The sequence below is a fragment of the Nothobranchius furzeri genome, chromosome 9 (genome assembly GCF_043380555.1).
Source record: "Nothobranchius furzeri strain GRZ-AD chromosome 9, NfurGRZ-RIMD1, whole genome shotgun sequence".
Classification (NCBI taxonomy): Eukaryota; Metazoa; Chordata; class Actinopteri; order Cyprinodontiformes; family Nothobranchiidae; genus Nothobranchius; species Nothobranchius furzeri.
The window spans coordinates 32,400,546-32,420,799 of NC_091749.1; the positions used below are offsets into that span (position 1 = coordinate 32,400,546).

General features: G+C 40.5%; 2 protein-coding genes across 2 annotated transcripts; both read left to right on the top strand.

Annotated features, from left to right (window-relative positions):
- The first annotated feature begins 76 nt into the window (after nt 1-76).
- eif3m (eukaryotic translation initiation factor 3, subunit M) lies at nt 77-9,431 on the top strand. The gene is made up of 11 exons (XM_015954054.3): nt 77-231; nt 817-949; nt 1,200-1,338; nt 1,419-1,542; nt 1,630-1,724; nt 1,901-1,984; nt 2,059-2,158; nt 4,959-5,040; nt 5,348-5,491; nt 6,226-6,286; nt 9,216-9,431. Exons 1-11 carry the CDS (start codon nt 190-192, stop codon nt 9,337-9,339), a joined length of 1,128 nt encoding a protein of 375 aa, XP_015809540.1. The 5' UTR covers nt 77-189; the 3' UTR covers nt 9,340-9,431.
- Nucleotides 9,432-15,559: 6,128 nt separating this feature from the next.
- prrg4 (proline rich Gla (G-carboxyglutamic acid) 4 (transmembrane)) lies at nt 15,560-20,254 on the top strand. Its single transcript, XM_015941343.3, has 6 exons — nt 15,560-16,051; nt 16,137-16,300; nt 16,379-16,406; nt 17,458-17,599; nt 18,759-18,947; nt 20,018-20,254. Exons 1-6 carry the CDS (start codon nt 15,949-15,951, stop codon nt 20,043-20,045), a joined length of 654 nt encoding a protein of 217 aa, XP_015796829.3. The 5' UTR covers nt 15,560-15,948; the 3' UTR covers nt 20,046-20,254.

The following is a 20,254-nucleotide window of genomic DNA, read 5'->3' on the forward strand; positions in this document are numbered from 1 at the left end:
TCATTTTATTATTATTATTATTATTTTTACTTTACGCGATCCCAGATACATTTTAAATTACTGTCTCTTTAAGAGAATGACCCGGAAGTGTACAGACGTGACCGGCATTGTAGCGCTTTCCTTTCCGGTTACGTCTCAGCTTTGGTAGGAGCGTGGATTTCATCTTCTAGGCTCAAAATTCACCAAAACATGAGCGTTCCGGCATTCATTGATATAACCGAAGAAGACCAGGTCAGATATAGATGTTTTAAATAAATATTTCATCACCGTTCCTCCAAAACTAGTTAGAAACTGAAAGCTTTTCCAGATAATTTAGCGCTTTAGCTTGCTGTATGCTAACATGTTTAGCTGCTGACAGGCACCTTTTGAATATGTACGTGAGTAAATATAAAAAACGAAATGTTAACTTTTACATGTAATTTATTTAAGCAAGCTGCTGTGAGTGATTTTTATCTGAAATAATTTGCGGTCCATGATGTTTATAAAGTTAGTTATAACGCTTTAGCAATGACTGCTAATATTGTAGCCATATAACTATAAACAAATGGGTACAATAAAGAATAAGAATTAAAAGGCAGCAAGTTAGGCATTCTCATAGTTTTTAAATGACTGATTCATAATTATACAAACTAAGCTTTCATAGTGCACAAGAAAATGTAGGACAGTATCTTTATTTTATGCTAAAACAAATACAAAATCCACTGTTAACTATATATAGGATAGTGTTAATGGGTGAGCATTGCTCCTGGACACTGTGTGTGATTATGGTATAATTCAGCCCTAATTAACTCAAAGGAAAATACGTTTTTGTTGCAGGCTTCAGAGCTGAGGGCCTATATCAAGGCCAAAGGAGCTGATATTTCAGAGGAGAACTCTGAAGGTGGACTTCACGTTGATCTTGCTCAGATCATCGAGGCGTGTGACGTCTGCCTCAAAGATGATGATAAAGGTTGGTGATGAAAATTAAGACATGAACAGACTTTTTTTTAATGGTGCAGTTGATTAAGTATGTGTCAGTGTTTAATTTGAAATCTATAAACTGGCTCGTGTCAGTTTTGAAATAAATAAAAATACAGAAATAACACATGGATTTGCCAAATGTATCACTAATTACACCCCTGCAACACAAATAGGTGATATTACACCGAGTGAATTGTTTTTATCTCCTGATTTTCATTCACCCGTTCGTTCCCCCGCAGATGTTGAGAGCGCAATGAACAGCATCGTGTCTTTGCTGTTGATACTGGAGACAGAGAAACAGGAGGCTCTCATCGAGAGTCTGTGTGAGAAACTGGTAAAGTTCCGTGAAGGAGAAAGGCCCTCCCTCAGGTTGCAGCTGTAAGTTCTGCCCCTCATTTGAGTGTTTCAACAAAAGTTACCATTAAAAGATCAGATTGTTTGATGCTGTGGTTTTAAAGGCTGAGCAACCTGTTCCACGGCATGGACGAGAACACTCCAGTGAGGTACACCGTCTTCTGCAGCCTCATCAAAGTGGCCGCCGCCTGTAATGCCATTTCCTTCATACCCACTGACCTGGATCAGGTAAATCTATGAGATGCATTTGTTTTTAGCTAAAAGAAGACTGCGTTGATATCTGCAGAGGTGATATTTGGCTTTGTCTCTACTTAGGTGCGTAAGTGGATCATTGACTGGAGCCTGAACACCGAGAAGAAGCACACACTTTTGAGGCTGGTCTATGAAGCACTGGTTGACTGCAAAAAGAGGTAAAACCAAAGATCAGACATGCATACTTTAAAAAGTAGGAAGGACATGTAGGAAGCTGTTGTATGTTTTCTGTGGGTTTTTGTGTGAATAAAAACATTGGATCATTGTCATGCATACTCATTGGTATTAGTGTGCTTCATTAGAAGACTTTTCAGACGTTTTACTTCTTTAACAGCGAACCTGCAGCAAAAGTCATGGTCGAGTTGTTGGGAAGTTACACAGAAGACAACGCTTCACAAGCACGTGTTGATGCTCACAGGTAAACTCAGAACCATTTTCATTTGTTTTTAAAACCGTGCCTCTCCTTACAAACAAGCATCTCCGCTCTTGTAGGTGCATCGTCCGTGCTCTCAAAGACCCCAACACCTTCCTGTTTGACCACCTGCTCACCCTGAAACCGGTTCGCTTTTTGGAAGGAGAACTCATCCACGACGTAGGTGTTGCAGGATGTTTTATATATGTATTTATAAAGTTTTTTATTAATAAAGTATATCGGAAATATTTGCCTTTTGGGGCTGCACAGTGGTTAGTGGTTAGCGCTGTTGCCTTGCAGCAAGAAGGTCTTGGGTTCAAATCCTGCCCTGGGGTCCTTTTGCATGGAGTTTGCATGTTCTCCCTGTGCATGCGTGGGTTCCCCTCGGGTACTCTGACTTCCTCCCACAGTCCAAAAACATGACTGTCAGGTTGATTGGCTATTCTAAAAAAATAGTCCTTAAGTGTGTGTGTGTGTGCACGCGCGCGGTTGTGTGTCCTGTGTGTCACTGTGTTGCCTTGCGATGGAGTGGCAATCCTTCCACGATGTACCCCACCTGCTTGCCCAAAGACTGTGGAAGTAGGCACCAGCCGCCCATGACCCTGTGTGGAAAAGCATGTAAAGAAAATGAATGGATATTTGCCTTTTAGTGTCTTTCATAGCCTTGAAATTGGAAAAATAAAAAAAAAGTCAGTCATGTTTATTAACTATCACCAGGACTTCCTGAACGAGTGGAATCAAAGAAACTAGTGTTTACTTTAGCTGTAATGTTAACCAGAGTTTTGACAAGTTTTACTGTAGATCAGGATTCTGCAACTCGCTGTCCTGGAGCCACAGGTCACTATGACTCAACTTTGGCTAGAAATGAGAATAAAGTAACTGTAACGTAGAAATATATTTAAAAGTAGGTGTAATAGATTTTCATGGAATAATTCCATTGAATATTAGTTCAATTTAGTTTTATTTATATAGCGCCATAACACAACAAGAGTCGTCTCAAGGCACTTCACAAAGTAAACATTCCAAAACAGGTCAGGGGTCTCATTTATCAAACATTGAGTAGAGTCCTTACTAAAACCGTACTTAAGCTCAACAAAAAAAATGTACTTACGCCAAGTAGGTTTGTGATCTATCAAACAGGGTGTACACACAGCTGCACGCAATCTCCGCTTCATAAATCGGAGACTAACGAGAAAGTTTCTCAGCTGCTTTTTAGTCACATCCCGCCCTCACCACGCCCACTTACTGCCATAAATGGTCAATGCAAAGTGCCTTGTGGACCTCATGCATATACATAAGCCGGCTGTTGCAGCGCTCCGCAAATGATGATGGCGACCGTAGATCAAGGAAGCGCAATTTTACACAAGCAGAAGTTGAGGTACCTGTGGGTGAGGTGGAGAAATGAAAGGAAGGGCTTTTGCAAAACAAATGAGAGAAAATCCACGGAGTGGCACAGCGTTGCTGAAGCCGTCAATGCTGAGTTCTTCAGAGAGATCTGTGGTGGATATAAAAAAAAATGGTCCAATCGGGATTCGATCCCCAGACTCCCGGGTAAAAGTCACACACACTAACCAGTCACCCAAACAGATATCTCCCTTGTCCAAGTAGCCAGGGCGCATGATCAATCGGGTCACAGTGACAGGACACACACACTGTAACAGACTCATGACATTCTATCTCAATCTGTCCTGCTGATATTCTGCATTCCGTATTCTGGCTTCAGGGTGTGTGTGTGTGTGCGTGTGCGAGTGTGCACGCGCGTGTGTGTGCGTGTGGGGGGGTTTGTTCTGTGTGAAAACGAAGCAGTACAAGTGATAATGCTGCAGGATTTCATAATTTTATCCTTCTCAGCAGCATCACTGCAGGTGCTCTCATGTCTAAAATGTGTGTAAGCCAGGTCCTTAGTCAACTTAAAGTTGCGCACATTTTTCTGCTAAGTTTTCTTTCATAAATCCCAAAGTTAGCGTGGAAAGTTGCTCACGCAGTTTTCCGACCCCGTTTTGTGCGTAAGCAAGCTTGATACATGAGGCCCCTGTTCATTAAGCCATTCAGTAAAAAGTTTCCTATATTAGGAGCCCTGCGGATCACATCAAGTCAATCCTCATACTAAGCAAGCATTTAGCGACAGTGGAGAGGAAAATTCCCTTTTAACAGGAAGAAACCTCCAGAGGATCCTGGCTCAGTATAAGCAGCCATCCATCACGACTCACTGGGGGTCGAGAAGACAGAGCAGACACACACATACACCAACACCAGCCCACACACACACATTAAGTAGTGTTTCTCTGGTTACATTGTGATTTCTTAGTAGATATTCTATTTAGTAAGAGATTAACTTTATTGTCTTTAAGTGAATTTTATAATTAATTCAACAGGTGAACTAGTAGTAGCACATTCCATGTTAAAGAAAATAAAATGTTATCAGGAGAGGGAGAACATTTAAGTGGTTAGCAGCAGTGTGCCAGCCGGCTGCTTTTCAGAGACACGTGTCCTGAGGGTAACGAATTGTTGTTGTGGAAGAGCTGTTTTAATAATTTTCCGCCTAGAAAAATGAATCATTACTCGTTTTGCAAAAGTTTATTTTTCTTTCTTATTTCTAAAGCTTAATAATATCAGCATCTGTTTGTTTTTTTACAATAATTACCTTAAATATTTAATACTAGATATTTACAGGAGAGGAAAAATAACTTCTGACTTCTCACAGAATTCTTACACTCGTGTCAGAACAAAAAAGAGAACTCTTTTTCAGTAGCTCTAATCTTTTTTTTATAGATATTTATTTAAAAAAATAGAAAAGTAAAATGTCCTGTAGCTGCAGCTCTGAATGAGTTTTATTAGATCGACTGAGGGGAAAACGGCTCGTGATTTAGGCTGCAGACTGCTGAGGTTGACAATTCAAGGACAAATGAGTCGAGATGAAACAGTTTGATGTATCTTCTCGTCAGTTTTTTAACCAACTTTCATCCTTTTCCCTCTGCAGCTGTTGACCATCTTTGTCAGCGCAAAACTAGCAGCCTACGTGAAGTTCTACCAGAACAACAAAGACTTCATCGATTCTCTCGGTGAGTTTTCACGAGAAAACAGAAACGCCAAACGGGCGTGTGACAGACGAACTTTTGTCCTGTGTAGCTGTGATCAGTTTCACTCTGTTGACACAGAGCAAGAATGTTTGTGTCAGCATTGTTTTTCTTTTCCTCGCTGCTTGCAGAGCAAGGGTAAATTAAACCATGTTTGGGTGGACTCTGAAAACAGAACAGAGACACGTTTGTGTTAATGAGCAGAATTCCCGACCGTTATTCCAGGGAAACTCCCAGAGTGGACGAGTAATTGACTGTGACTGTTTAATGATCCCTGTGTGACGCTCCTCAGGCCTCTCTCATGAGCAGAACATGGCCAAGATGCGTCTGCTGACGTTCATGGGCATGGCGGTGGAGTTCAAGGAGATCTCCTTCGACACCATACAGCAGGAGCTGCAGATCGGAGCTGAAGATGTTGAGGCCTTCGTCATCGATGGTAAAAGCTCTTCACACTTATCGTGTTACGGCAGATTGGACTCTCTTCTGAAGCTTCCATGGCTGCAGCTTCTCAGTAACATGCAGATAGGCTCCTGTCACTGATGTAAGCACGTTTTGCTCACTGATACCTGGAGATAAAACGGACTAGGCTGCTCTTTGTAGGCATCTAGTGATGGCTCCAGCGGTGTTGGTAGATGTGAGTAGAATGAGGTGCAAGTGAAGATGAGTGGTGTGCTGTTGCTGCAGCGGATGGAGGAGGAAGTTCCGCTCACCGTGGTGGTTTTAAGGCACAAAAACAAAGCTCTCATACAACACTGGATCATTCGACTCACATAGGGAAAAAAATATTCTAGCAAATACAAAAGTTTACAAAAACAACAAATCTGACTAAAAAGCTGTTTAATGTTGCTTTTAAAAGCTTGTCTTTAATGTACAAAAACAAAATAGTCATAATCTAGTAACCAGACTGCTCCAGAGCTCATAGTTGTGTTTACTTGTAGAGATTATAGAGTTTCCACACATATGTACCCATGTGTACACTTTTAGACGGCTTCACCAAGAGCTGTTGATTTGCCTGACAGGATTTTGAGTTTTTCTTTCTGGACGTTTGAGTCTAGTCAGGAAAAAAAGGATCAAGTCAGAAGTGTAAACAGTGCTTGTTGTGCAGCCCCTGTTGGTCAGCTGAGGTCTTACACTTTTTGTTCGTATTTCTGCTTCGCTGTGTTCCTGCAGCTGTTCGGACCAAAATGGTGTACTGCAAAATCGACCAGACGCAGAAAAAGGTGGTCGTGAGGTAAGTGTTTGTGCTTTCAGGTGTTTTACTAGTCATCGTTAGGGAAAGGAAGGTTATGCCGATTGTGGAAATACTTATTTTTCTATTTATGTTCCAACAATCAGTAAGTTAAAAATGGCTACAAAGCAGAAGGAGGGAATAAGAAAACAGGAAAGTGTTGCCATGTTTGTGCTTTCGCCGTTTTAGAAACCGTAGAGGTCAGATACTCGTGGGTTTGATAAGCAGATCTTCAGGCAGCTTCATCGGACCGCAGAGCGGTGGACACCTGCACAGATATGACCTTCATGAACAAGTTATCTGAGCAACAGACAACCTAAACTTGGACTGTGGGCTTGTGTTAGAGCCACGGGAGATGGAAGGTTAAACTAGAGACGAACAAAGCCTAAGAGGTGAAGATATGGAGTCTCATCAGTTATCTTTGTGCACGCACTGTTTACAAGTTAGCTGCCGGCCTTGCAGCTAACTTCTTCTAGCAGTAATCTGAAATGAATTTCTTCAAATAGCATGCCAAACTTTAGCTTACCTGTCGAGCAAAAAAACGGTGACAGAGGCATCTGGGAGCCCAAACTTCGCTTTGCGCAGGAAGTGAAAACTACCCTGTAATGAGCACCACGACGGCCGTGAGTGAATGGTTCACCAGATTGATGGACAGTTATGCAGACCAATGGTTCAGATGATCCAGCTGGAAGAAAAAGATCCTCTGCAATACCTTTAATAGAGATAATGTAAGACATTCAAAAATGTTCATTCAGTCTATACAAAATCTGGTGATTTCAGAAGCACAAGTGTCTGTGTGTGTTAGGGCTGCGCAATACTTGGCAAATGTGTCGTTATCACAATATCAGCATGTGCAGTACACATCTCAAACAACAACAAAAAAGGCTTTTGATTGTTCAGCTGAAATGTTTGTTGCACATGATAAATTTTATCAATCAAACTGAAGCATGAAGTTTTAGACAAATCAAATAGTGCTCTTCACCTATTTGGCTCATCAGGTGGGTTCCTATAGGTTAAATACCCGCCCCCTCGGCAGATGACACTTAATTGGGATGGTTAGTAAACACCTGGGTTAGCTTCGTTCTGATTTTCCATCAGCTTCGTTCTATTGATCACAATTTTTGTGGTTTTAGTCATTTTGTAAATTATTTAATGTCTTTGTTTTTGATTTTTTTTCTTTTGTTCTTGAATTAATTATTTGTTTATTTATTGCAAATCATTACGTCACTGCCGTGTTGATCACTGTTATCGTGCATCACAGGGTTTTCTAATATCATGCAACCCTAGCATGTTATATATATATATATATATGTATGTATGTATGTATATATATATATATATATATATATGTATATACATATATATACATACATATATATATATATATACATATAGATATATGTATATATATCTATATGTATGTATGTATATAAGGGATGAGCGAGTACACCACTATCTGTATCTGTTCAACCAACTAAATTATCTGTATCTGTACTCGGAGTGGGCGTGACATAACCCTGAGGTGGGCGTGGTTTAACCGGAAGTGGGTGTGGTTTACATCAATATATTATTTTAAGTCTGAAATTGATATGGATTGATCAGAAGTTGATATGTGTATTGTTTATTTGAAAACTATTTACAGAGCAGCCTCGGAATTGAGATTAAATATTTTTGATCACAATAGTAAAGAAACTATTACAGAACAAGTTTTTCAATAAAATCGGAACATTAATATTTGAGTGCATGGATTAATACATCTGAACTCATGCAGTAGGAACTAGGAAATATGAAATGCTAGAACCAGACACAACTTTATGTATATTTTTTAATTTTAATTTGATTAAACTGATTTTTTTCTTAACGTTCTTGGCATTTTCCCACACAAAGTTAAACAAAACAATGTTGATTAAGGTGTGTGTGTGTGTGTGTGTGTGTGTGTGTGTGTGTGTGTGTGTGTGTGTGTGTGTGTGTGTGTGTGTGTGTGTGTGTGTGTGTGTGTGTGTGTGTGTGTGTGTGTGTGTGTGTGTGTGTGTGTGTGTGTGTGTGTGAGTGAGAGTGAGAGTGTGTGTGTGAGAGAGAGTGAGAGTGAGAGTGAGAGGAGGAGAGAAAGGGAGTTCAAAATAATAAAAAACCCGACCGGAGTGGAGGTAGTGAGTGACTGATGCAGCACGTCGGCTCTTTCTTGTCAAATGCACCACGTAAGTTACGGAAAAAATAACTTTAAATATTCAACTGAAAAAGAGGCGAGCTGGAGAAAACCTAGGGAAAACTGAAGAAACGTGAGCAACAGTGAAGCAATCACAGCGAGATCCGTTACTGTCTGTTTGTGTGCATGGATGAACAGGACGGGCTGCGCTCCCGGCCGGCTGCAGCTTTGTGTGTAGGGAGGGGCGGGCGCTCTATGTGACTGGCCAATCACAGAGCGTGAAGACAGTCAGTTACCCAATGAGGATTTTCCTTCAGCATGATTACAGATACTTACTAGTTTTACTCGTTTCATGCTCGTATTCGTCAAAAATGCTTTATCCGTACCGGATACTCGTCTGAAACGACTATCCGGCTCATCCCTAATATATATATATATATATATATATATATATATATATATATATATACAAAAATAACTGTAGTATGTTTTTTTATTTCCTTGTTGAAAGGGTCTTGCTTCTGCGGCACCAAGGATGTGCTGAAATAACTGAAACTACACAGTGTTCTATATTCTGACCGTTTCTGGTCCAAGCAGAATCAAAATCCAGCAAAATAAAATAATTTATGTCTTGATTTTTGGCTTTGTGAGTTGTTCCCCCCCCACCCCCCACCCTACCCCCCCCCCCCCCCCCCCCACACACACACACACACACTCACACACACTTTTTATTTTTCTTTACTTTTTGTTGTGAGGTGTGACCTTGGTTTTGTCTTCTCTGTTCAGCCACAGCACACACCGCACCTTTGGCAAGCAGCAGTGGCAGCAGCTGTACGACAGCCTCAGCTCGTGGAAAGCTAACCTTGCTACAGTGAAGACCAGCCTGCAAACACTGTCACCTTCTGCCTGATTTCCTCCAGAAACTGACTGAAAAACGAACCATCTTTCTCATTCTTTAACTGAAACTTTTATATTCATCAAATAAAAGAGCAGTGAAGAGTATTTGTGATTGTTTTTTGGGTTGGACTGTTTTAAATTTGAGCAACAAACTGGATTTCATTAAATTTACATTTGTTAACAAAAGCAGCTAATAAATATAAGGAGTGTTAGGAAACTATGGTTTTTAATGAGGGCCTCATCTTCCAGCTGCTTTCGAACATCTGGCTGTAGGTAGGACAGCATGCCAGTAACGATAGCTGTGGCTGGGGGTGAGAACTAATCTCCAACAAGAGGATCACTTTGACATCGACGCGTATCTGACAACTAACGTGAACTTGAGGTGACGCTGCGTGTCACGTGGGAGTGGCGAGTGGAGCTGTCTGGTCCATGGGCATTGATAAATGGAGAATAGGGGGACTTTAGAAAGATGGAGTAACAGGCCTTTGAGAGCCAGAGTTATTGCTGATTGCCAGGTGTTCAAATACTTTTGTGCAGCAGTGCAATATACATTCTTTAAAAATATTACAATGTGATTCCCTGATTTAAAAAAATGCGGTCTCTCAGTGGGAATGCATCTACAATGGGAATTTCAGACGCCTCCATGAATCCTAAGGGGAAGAAGTGGAAAAATTGCAGGATGTTCAAATGTTTCCTCACTACTGACAGCTTTACTCTGGCATGTGTAACAGTAACTATGACTCAAAGATCTTACAGTCAGAAGCCGTCACCGTCATCTTACTGATCTGACTGCATCGTTTATGACATGCTTTTTCATCAATTTGCTAAGATTTTCTGGGAACAGATAACTGCTGTCTTCTCTAAAGTGTCAAATCTAAGTCATGAAGCATCACTTAAAGGAAACAAGTGATCTGTTCTGATTAATTTCTTATTTCTGAGTAGATCATCACCTATTAATTTATACAATAAAGTCCTTGGAGGTCATAAAGGAGTCAGCTGTTTGTCATTTAAACCCTTAAGCAGAGAGATCCTGCTTTTTCACAAGAAGAAAATGCCATTTCTATAGCGCCTCTCAAGATAAAAATCACGTGGCGCTTCGCAAAAAATGAAAAAATATAAAAAATAATTTAGAAAATGGTTAAAATACAATTAAAATGAGCAAAAAATAGATAATTGTGATTTAAAAAATGTTAAGAAAGAGAGAGAGTGAATAGGAAAGAGGGAAATCAGTGGATCCTGAGGAAGGTGGAATAGGTGGGGAGAGCAGAATAAAGAGAGAGTGGTGAAGAAGGTCATACAAAAGCCAGCTTGAACAAGTGAGTCTTCAGCTGCTTTTTAAAGGAGTCCACTGATCTCAGGCTCAGGGGGAGAGAGTTCCAGAGTCTGGGGGCCACAGCAGCAAATGATCCATCACCTTGGGTCTTTAGCCTGGTGCACTGCACAACCAGTAGGCTTTGATCACTGGACCTCAGGGACCTGCTGGGGGTGTAGGGACTAAGAAGATCACTAATGTAAGATGGTGCTTGTCCATGTAAGGCCCTATAGACCAGAACCAGGATCTTGAAATGAACCCTGAAGTTGACTGGCAGCCAATGAAGCTGGAGAAGAAGTAGGGTGATGTGGGTGTATTTGGAGGACTTGGTCAGAAGCCGAGCACAGGCATTCTGAACCACCTGTAGACGGTTCAGGGAGGTTCTGCTCAGACACGTGAAAAGAGAGTTACAGTAGTCTAAGCGTGAGGAGATGAAGGTGTGGATAACTCTCTCAAGTTCAGAGCGGGACAGAATGGGACTAAGCTTAGCAATGCTCCTGAGATGGAAGAAGGAAGAGCGAACAAGAGAACTGACATGAGAATCCAGGGTGAGAGCAGGGTCAAAGGTCACGCCAAGATTCCTGATGGAAGGTTTGGTGTGAGAAGCAAGCTGACCAAGAGAGTCTCTGACTTTCGGAACCAGCTTGTCTGGGGCACAGATGAGGATCTCAGTCTTATCGTCATTCAGCTGTTGAAAGCTCCCAGCCATCCAGGTTTTGACAGAGTCTAAGCAAGTGTGTAACAGCTGCAGCTTAGACATCTCATGGAGCTTAAAGGAGATGTACAGTTGGACGTCATCTGCATAAAGATGGTAGGAGATTCCTTTGAAGGAGCTCAGGATGTGCTGAAGAGGAAGCAGATAGAGGAGGAAGAGCAGAGGCCCCAGCACAGAACCTTGTGGGACACCATGGGTAAGAGAGGTGGTGGAGGACCTAAACTTGGAGACGGCTACAGAAAAGGAGCACTCAGAAAGATATGAGGAGAACCACTCCAGAGCAGTTCCTGATAGGCCTACCCAGTCTCTCAGCCTCTCCAGTATCAGGTGATGGTTAACAGTGTCAAAGGCTGCAGTCAGGTCCAGCAGGACCAGAACAGAACAGTCCCTGCATCACTGGTCAGAAGGTTATTAGAGACCCTAAGAAGAGCTGTTTCAGTAGAATGAGCTCTACGAAAACCTGACTGGAAGCTATCATAGATGTTCTGTTCATCAAGAGCAGCTGTGAGTTGTTTAGCCACAGCCTTTTCCAAGATCTTGGAGATGAACAGAAGTTTAGGGATGGGTCTGAAGCTGCTATGGAGAGAGGGGTCAAGACTCAGTTTTTTAAGAAGCGGGTGGATTACAGCGTTCTTAAAGTAAGCAGGGACCTGACCAGAAACCAGAGAAGCATTAATTATGGAGAGCACGCTGGTACCGATGGACTTAGAAGCACTTTTAAACAAAGATCACTTTTAAACAAAGCTCTGGGAGCTCAGAAAATATACAACATATACAGTCAAACCTGGATAATTACCTTTAAAGCACAGTAATCTGTTTTCAGGGGGCACTCTAAGGATTGGGATGATTTATGGTCTGGGAATCTGGAGTAAAAGTGATTTTTTTTTCTGAACTCACCAGTTTACTGACATTGCACTCTGCAGATCTTCCTTCCTAATCCTCAGTGCTCATTTACGACAGTGAGAATTACACCAATTTATTTGCGTATGCATTGGACTCGTATTTCTGGACATTTTTAATTCTGATTTGATCCTTTCAGCTCTAACATCAATGGGCTCCACTCAGACTAACATAGAGGTGTAGCAATCATAGCTTCACTCTGTTCTTTTTTTAATAGGTCTGCTGAGCCTCACTGCTCACATCTGTGCACAGAGAGCAGCATCTCTAACTCTTATCAGGAGATGTGAATCACACAACACATTCTCAGGAGCACAGCCTCATCACAGCCACCTGCAAGGTGGCGCACCGAGCAGATAGAAGAACAATCAGACCAGAGCTAAAGTTCCACTTTCAGTCTATTCTGCTGAAAAAAACATTCTCTGCTTCTCCTTAAAATGTCCAACTTGTTTTTTAAGCCACAGTTTAGAGGTGATGGCAGATGACTCAGACACACTGTTTTGTTGTGGTTATCTAGTAAAAGCTAAAGAGAAAATCAAGCTATATAATTTTCATATATTAAAAATTAATATTTTCCTAAACCAGCATAAGTCCAAACCATGAAAATTAATTATTGTATCGTATTATTGTTTTTTTAATCTTATTTTTATGGTCTAAAAAAATACATGACATATTTTTATTCAATTTCATGCTAAATAGAATATTTATAGTTTGAGGATTGCAGTATCTACTTTGTGAAAGAATAGAACACATTTATGTGTATTGCTATTTTTTGTACTATCATATTAAAAAAATACTCATAATGTAAATATGTATGTGCTCATTAACAAAATCAAGATGTAAAGATAAATATTTTCATTCATTTTAAAACAACATCAATCCTGATCCAACAAATCTGATGTGATCAGATCAACAGCAGATCTTCTTGTTTTGGTGCAGAAATTATGGTTATAATGATAAAATATGCAAGTTTTTACATGAGTCCAAATTCATTTGGCAATTTTTGTCCTTAAAATGTAATTAAATAAATCTTGCTGCTAAAAAAACCTAATTCAACACTTTTCATAGTCAGACTGAATTTTCCACCAAAGACCAATCGCTCTGATATGAGTATTACGGTACGTGTTGCAGTTACAAAATATTTGACCACCTAAATGTAGATTTTCATCTCAGCATATTTGTATAAACCTTCTTCCAGAAAGTTTCAGGTTCAAATCCAGCCATGTGAGCTCTGCATGTTAACATGATTGGCAATCCAATCCAAACAGAAAATATTATTTGTTCCATTTGCTCTGTATCCTTGCATGTTTTACAGTTTCCTCTCTAACGTTTAGGTGCATATAACCTGTAGTGTAACTCTGGAGCACTTTTCCCTACATAGCTCCAGAGCCACCGAGAAGTAAACGACGCTAAAGTGCTTTTATGAGACTTGATGCAGAGATCCCCAAACGATAGCGTTGTGTTACAACGTCATAAACATGAAAAGGACATAAAGCCGTTAAGATGTTCAGGTGAGAGCTAATGCAATTATCATTTTAAAGGGTCACAAAGTAAGATGGCTCTTTAAGTCCAAGTGCAGCTCAAATTTCAAGATCAGTGGAAGCTTTAGGGTGTTAAAGTCTGTGTCTGTTAAACAAGTTATGTGTAACATTAAAAGTCTTGGAGCGACATACTATGTGCTGTCAAAATGTCTCATGCTAGATTTGACACTGATTCCATGCATTTGTAAACTTATAGTGGCTAGATGATAAACAATCATAACGTGTATTAATTTTGTGTTTAAATGATGACCTTATTGTCAAAAACAACAGTCCAACCAATCAACTCAACCCTTCTTGTTTTATAAGTGGTTTAAGCAACCAAGAAGTGATCACTTTCACCAAGAAGCTGTCCCATTAAAAGCGATAGTCCCTTGAAGTGTGGTTGTGTGGGTTATTTATGATTGACTAATATTGTATTTGGTGCCCTTTGAACAAAACAAATTAGTTCTGTTGGATCAGACAAGCTAACAGCTGGTCACAACAACCGCACCAGTTATGAAATGTTCTACAAGGATCTGCTGTGGAAATTTAGAGAATTGAGGTTTTTTTTTAATCCTCCCGCTGTCCTATATCGGGTGAACCCTCCAGGACAGGGTCAGACTCACCACCACATCTGGATTATGAAGAAACTGGGAAAAAATAATAGTAAATTAAAATAGTTCCATTAGAAATGTGGGAGGGTTCAGACAGGTAAAGGTTGAACATGACGACCCAAGCGACATCTAGTGTGTAGAGGTTGTAGTTGCAACAATAGAACAAGGTTCCCCGGCCATGGAGATACCAGGTTCGTTGTCATGTGAATTTTTTTTATTTGGGTCCACCTAAACTCTGGTTTTAGGTCTTTTATGGCTGCTTCTCCTCTGAGAAGGATAATGACATCTTCTGGGCTCAGAAGCAGCTGCTTGACTTGCCAAGTCCACCATTATCCACAGGGCCAGCCTTGCTGTCCCGAGTGGACTGACTGTTTAGCATCCCGCAATGGTGCCCTCTATTGGCTGGTAGGTGTCAACATAAATCCAGTGTCGTGCCTATCAAAATAAATGTTTAATTGCTTTTAATTAAAATATAGCTTTAAAAAGAAATACTGAACCTTCATTCTGCACACCTCTAAACTCCGTATGGAGTTTTTTTTAATTATAGCTTTTCATTAAATTGTCCCATATTCAACCTTCAAAACACTTTGTAACTGGTTTCACTTAAAGTAGCTAGTAGATGCATACTCAGACAGCTGTGTTGTACCAACTAAGGTTGTTCAAAGAGCAATTTATAGCGTGTAAGAAATTTTATAGCACAGATCTAAACTACCCCTTTAATATTTGTTACCAACATTTTTGTAAAACTTTCAAATGTGGAGCTGTAGTGTTCCTCTAAGCTCTAAAAATAAAAATATCCCCCTCTAGGCCACATTTGTGATGCCCTTTTGTTACCCCGTTCATGCCCCCTCTAAAAAAATAGAATTAAAAAAATGATTCTTACTCCGAGATTTTCGCAAATGTTGGCAGTCCTGTTTAGGTGCCCCTGAATTATTTCAAGTAACTAGGGCTCAAATTATTTTGTGAATGAGAATAATTTCTCCAAAGGAAGCAAAAACTCAGGTGTTATGCTTCTGAGTCACAAGTCATATGTAGCCTAATTATATTGTTTAATACCAAAAGAACGAAGAATATTGACTCTGTTGTGATTAGAGCTGCCATACATTTTTGTTTCCTAAATCAACTCTGGGGAAGGGATCGAGGTTAAGGCACTCGATTGGTCGAGTCTTCTTGCAGGTGTAGTGAGGCGGAGCTATCGAGCTGTATCGACTGATCTGTAAACACGAGTTTCGTTAAAGTTTCTGGGGCTGGTTTAGTAACCAGGTTTCGGTTTTAAACCAGAGTGTTTTGCCTTCAGCGACGAGGCTAATTAACGGGAACTAAAGCTGGAAATTTCCAGTTTCCCCTGGTCAACGTGGTCTGGGACAAACGTAGCCTACCTGCCGCTCCCTTTTGATAACTACCTAACTCTTCTCTTCCTGCTGTTGAACTCTGCCCATTATGCGTCAGTGGGTAATGTAGAATGATATAATTCCTGTTTAGATGTAAAGGTGTTCAGACAGGTGGATTGAAGGGCCTTTGGAGCACCGTGTGTTCTACACGGCTGACGCACAGGTGCGTTATCATGTTGTTTGGTTTGTTCGTTCTCCTTCAACTACTGAGCGGCGGACATCTGGCCTGTACGAGGAAGTTACTCTCCGAAAATGAAGGATCACAAGACCAAAAAGGTGAGCGGGAATTTTTCTGTCCCACTCATTCTCCTCACAAGTTCAAAATGGCATGTTTAATTAAAAATGCGTGTTTGTGCGTCAGTTTTTGTCGATGATGGGAACGCAAACGAGTTCCTGGGTCGCCACCTGCTGTTCAATCGTTTTGACTTCGAGATGTTCACTCCTGGGAATCTAGAGAGGGAGTGTTATGAAGAAGTTTGTAACTATGAAGAAGCGAGAGAGGTCTTTGAAAACATCCCCCAGACGGTAAAGTCATGATTTCTAACCACAGCTTCTCATCACAGCTCAGCTTCCTGAGGATTGTTGGTTTTTTTTCTGTTGCAGGATCAGTTTTGGAAGAAATATACACAAGGTAAGAGAAATGCTAAATATAATTATTGATCAAATATTTAGAAAACAAAAATACATGTTATTTAATCTGATAAAGCACAACCCTGATACATAACAGAGTATGTTGTTTACAAAGATCTGTTACCACAGGAATAGCAGCTGTGGTGGTACTTAAAGGCCAGGTCACATGACTCTCCACTTATTTTTACTAGTGTAAGAAAATACCACAGACATTCTTTGGTATTTTATCACAAGGATCTCTCTTTCTCTACGTGAGACAGACCTCCATATCGTGAGTTTATTGTGAACTAAAATAATTCAAGCAGCATTTGGAAGTGAAATTAAATGGTGCTTTCAAAATCAACTTTAACGTAGAGATATTCTATGTATGAATTAAAGGTGGGGTCGATGATGTTTTTCTGGAGGATTTTTTGCCATATTGCATGAAATGTTCTTCACATACAAATGACAACCAAAAAAAAAGTATGTTTGAAGTGTACAATCTTAGAAAAACTGCATCCATTTATCATGAATGTCCTGACCAATCATGAGCTTGCGGATAGTTAAAAAATTGGGGCATGTCTCCCACCACCCTCTATGAGCCAGATGGAGAGCTCTCGTGCCGATGCATGATGGCGTTGCGTGTCTCCGTCCCAACGCAGACGGGAGAAGTTGAAAAAAGCTTTACTTGGGTGTGTTACGTTTGGAATTATAGCAGAAGAGGTGTTTGACAGTGTCTGTTGCATCTTCTATAGTATGTGGGTGTGAATTAGTGGTGGGGCCTGAAAAAAGGGGGTTGGGCTTTTGATTTGTGCTTTCGTTTAAATTTAGTTTGCTCATTTATCTACCTTTTAAGAAGTAGCTAAGATTTCTCTTTTGCTTTGTACCTTTAACAATGACCTAGCCGTGTTTTGATGTGATCAGTATCATATCTGTTTCATCATTGGTCAATCCTTCCCAAGATTATAGAGCTACACATTTTTTTAACATCAAGATTTAATAACAGGTGTGAGGATGTTTAGATGGCTTTTCTGCTGGTCTAATTTTAAATAAAGGATTTCGCTCGTCAACAGATCACTCAAACAACCCGTCTCGAATCGATGTGACGGCGCTCTTGGTGGGACTGATTTCATCTGCAGTGGCTGTTGGTATAGTTAGCATCTTGATCTGGTATTACTGTAGCAGCAGACTCAAAGGAAACTTAAGCCGTTCAGGGTAAGTAAGAGATAACTTATTCATGTGTGATTGGTATTCATTTGAATCTCTCAAAGATTTAGTTTCTTTTCTAAACTTTATTGGAAAAATTTCACACATTTAATAAAAGATGGAAAGAATGTCTGCAAATGAAATGAAAAGTAGCTTCCTGCAGAGCTGAATCTGCTGCTCTGAAACTCTTAAGTTGTCCATAAAATTTGTTTTAAAACAGCAAAAAAACACATGAAGTGTGGTATCAAGTGGCTTTTCATTCTAACCTCAAACCTTGACAAAACAGGAGGAGGTGGGATTTTCTATGTTTGGATAATCTTAGTTTAAACCTGGAAGTGAAATAACTTTTACAGCCTACAGAAATAGCAAAGATTATTTCATTCAAGCTTTTAAATAATTCAAAATATTTGTTTATTGTATCTGGGATTAGTGATTTGACTATTAATAGGGAATGGCTCTCTTTGAAGCTCGGTCATCTGGGAGGGGCTTGGAGTAGATCCACTGCTCCTCCACATCAAGTTGAGGTGGCTTGAGCATGGTTAGGGTGCCTCCTGGATGCCTCCCTGGTGAGGTAATTTTCTGGGCACGTCCAACCGAGAAAAGACTTAAAGGAAGACCCAGGACACGCTTGAGGGACTATGTCTCTCGGTTATCCAGGGAACGCCTTAGGATTCCCCTGGAGGAGCTGGCCCAAGTGGCTGGGGAGAGGAAAGTCTGGGCCTCGCTGCTTAGGCTGCTGCCCCCGTGACCCGACCCCGGATAAGTGGACAAAAATGGATGGATGGCGTTCTGTTTTTGGTCCTATAAAACATACTTTCCTAGTCTTTTAGAAACTTTTTCAGATTAAGCTATAAATCAATTTTTTGCCCAAAATATAGCAAGTTATATATAAATATATATTTTTACTTGTGACATCTTTATAAACATACTTCCCTTTTTCCTGAATTTTGCCCATGTTCTGTTTATAAATGTTTCCCAGCATCTGACTCGCATGCTTTAAAATAAGTTTTCTTATTATGTCAGTTCTTCCAGTTGCTAATTTACAGTAAACACAGCACTGAGGAACCATATTATACCTGCTTATTTTCATCCGGAGCAATGGGGACGTTTACTTTTCCACGTTGTACTCGCCCATTTTCTAATGTTAACTCTTCCACTCCCCTCTCAGCTCTCGTCAGAGTCAGGCACGTCCCAGGAGGAGCAACGCCTCTCTAATAATGCGGAGGTTGGACGATGTCACCAGAGATCCAGACCCCCCACACCCTCCTGGGGAAGGAGATCCTCTTGGTCTCCCCTCATATGAACAGGCCATCTCAGGAAATGGACCACATGATGCCCCACCTCCTCCCTATCCTGGGTAATGGGTTCCATTTTGTTTTTACTTTTAAAGAGCAAGTCACCCCCAAATAAACATTTTTTTTTGCTGATAAACTAAATAAACGAGTGTCTAATCGTGCTGCAGACACGTGTCGTCAATAATTTGGCACTTCAGTGCATCTTAGTTAAAATTTAAATATTCTGCCTAAAACTGGCAGTGCTGTGCCGTTGTCAGGTAAAAACTCTGCACTGTATTTTAATTTAAACCTGCCACTGCTATTGGCTAAGAGGTATGCTATGATGTAAACTGGTACATTATGATGTCACAATGCTGTCGTGAGCCTGTGTGTGTGTATTTGTTAGCAGCTCCGCCTTCTCGGTCTGCCACAGCATTTGTTGCATTTTTGAAACATGAAGTGGGAGTGGAGTTAGTCTCTGGTAGGGGTTGACTTGCTCTTTAAAGGTGTGGAACACTAAAAACCTATTTTTTAATGATTATTTCTGATTATAATCAGTCACTCTGAGGTTTTTATGCAGGCTGAACATGAAAATAGTCTCCTGCACCTGCATTAGCTTCTGACTGAAAATAGACAGTGAAACTGTAGGATTTGAAAAGCCTGACAGATCTACATCCAGCACTCGCTTGGACTCGCCCATCTTGGCTCGTGACGGGGAAGGCTGTTGTTTTAGCGTCTAGCATTGAACGTTTTGGCTAGCAAAAGCTAACTGTTAGCATTAACAACTCCACCACACAGCAGAAGCTCCTTCAGGCTTGTGGTATTTGTGGAGATAAAACAAACATCCGTGTCACAGAGCAAATGGAGTCAGTGGTGGAGTCGCCTTGCTGTCATCCAATCCGAGGCAAGATGTCCAAATATCAGTAAGTAAGACTTCAAAGCCCGCTGTCTGCTGCAGCAGATTTGTCCATGCTGATCCACTTCTGCCCCCCAATCTCTCGAGTATGACGTGCAAGGCATTCATTCCTACCAGAGACCACCGCAAATGTATAGAATAAACAAGTGTTCAACACCTTTAAAAATATTTTCAGTAACATTTATAAAACGTCTTATTACATGAATTTGACCTTAATTTCACTCTTTTCCTTTTTAGATCAAGACCTGGGACTCTAAGTCGGTAGTATCTTCTTACAGCTGGACTACCAAAGTGACTCGTGTTCTAAAATTTTTATCATTGCATGAAGTTAAATGGTGACTTTCTGGTTTCTTGTAATATTTGGGCGTATTTTCCCACGTGTGCATAAAATCTAGCCCATGAATTTAGATGACTTTTAAATATTGTCTATTTTGTATGATCTGTGGCTCAAAATAAATGAAAGGTGATAAATTA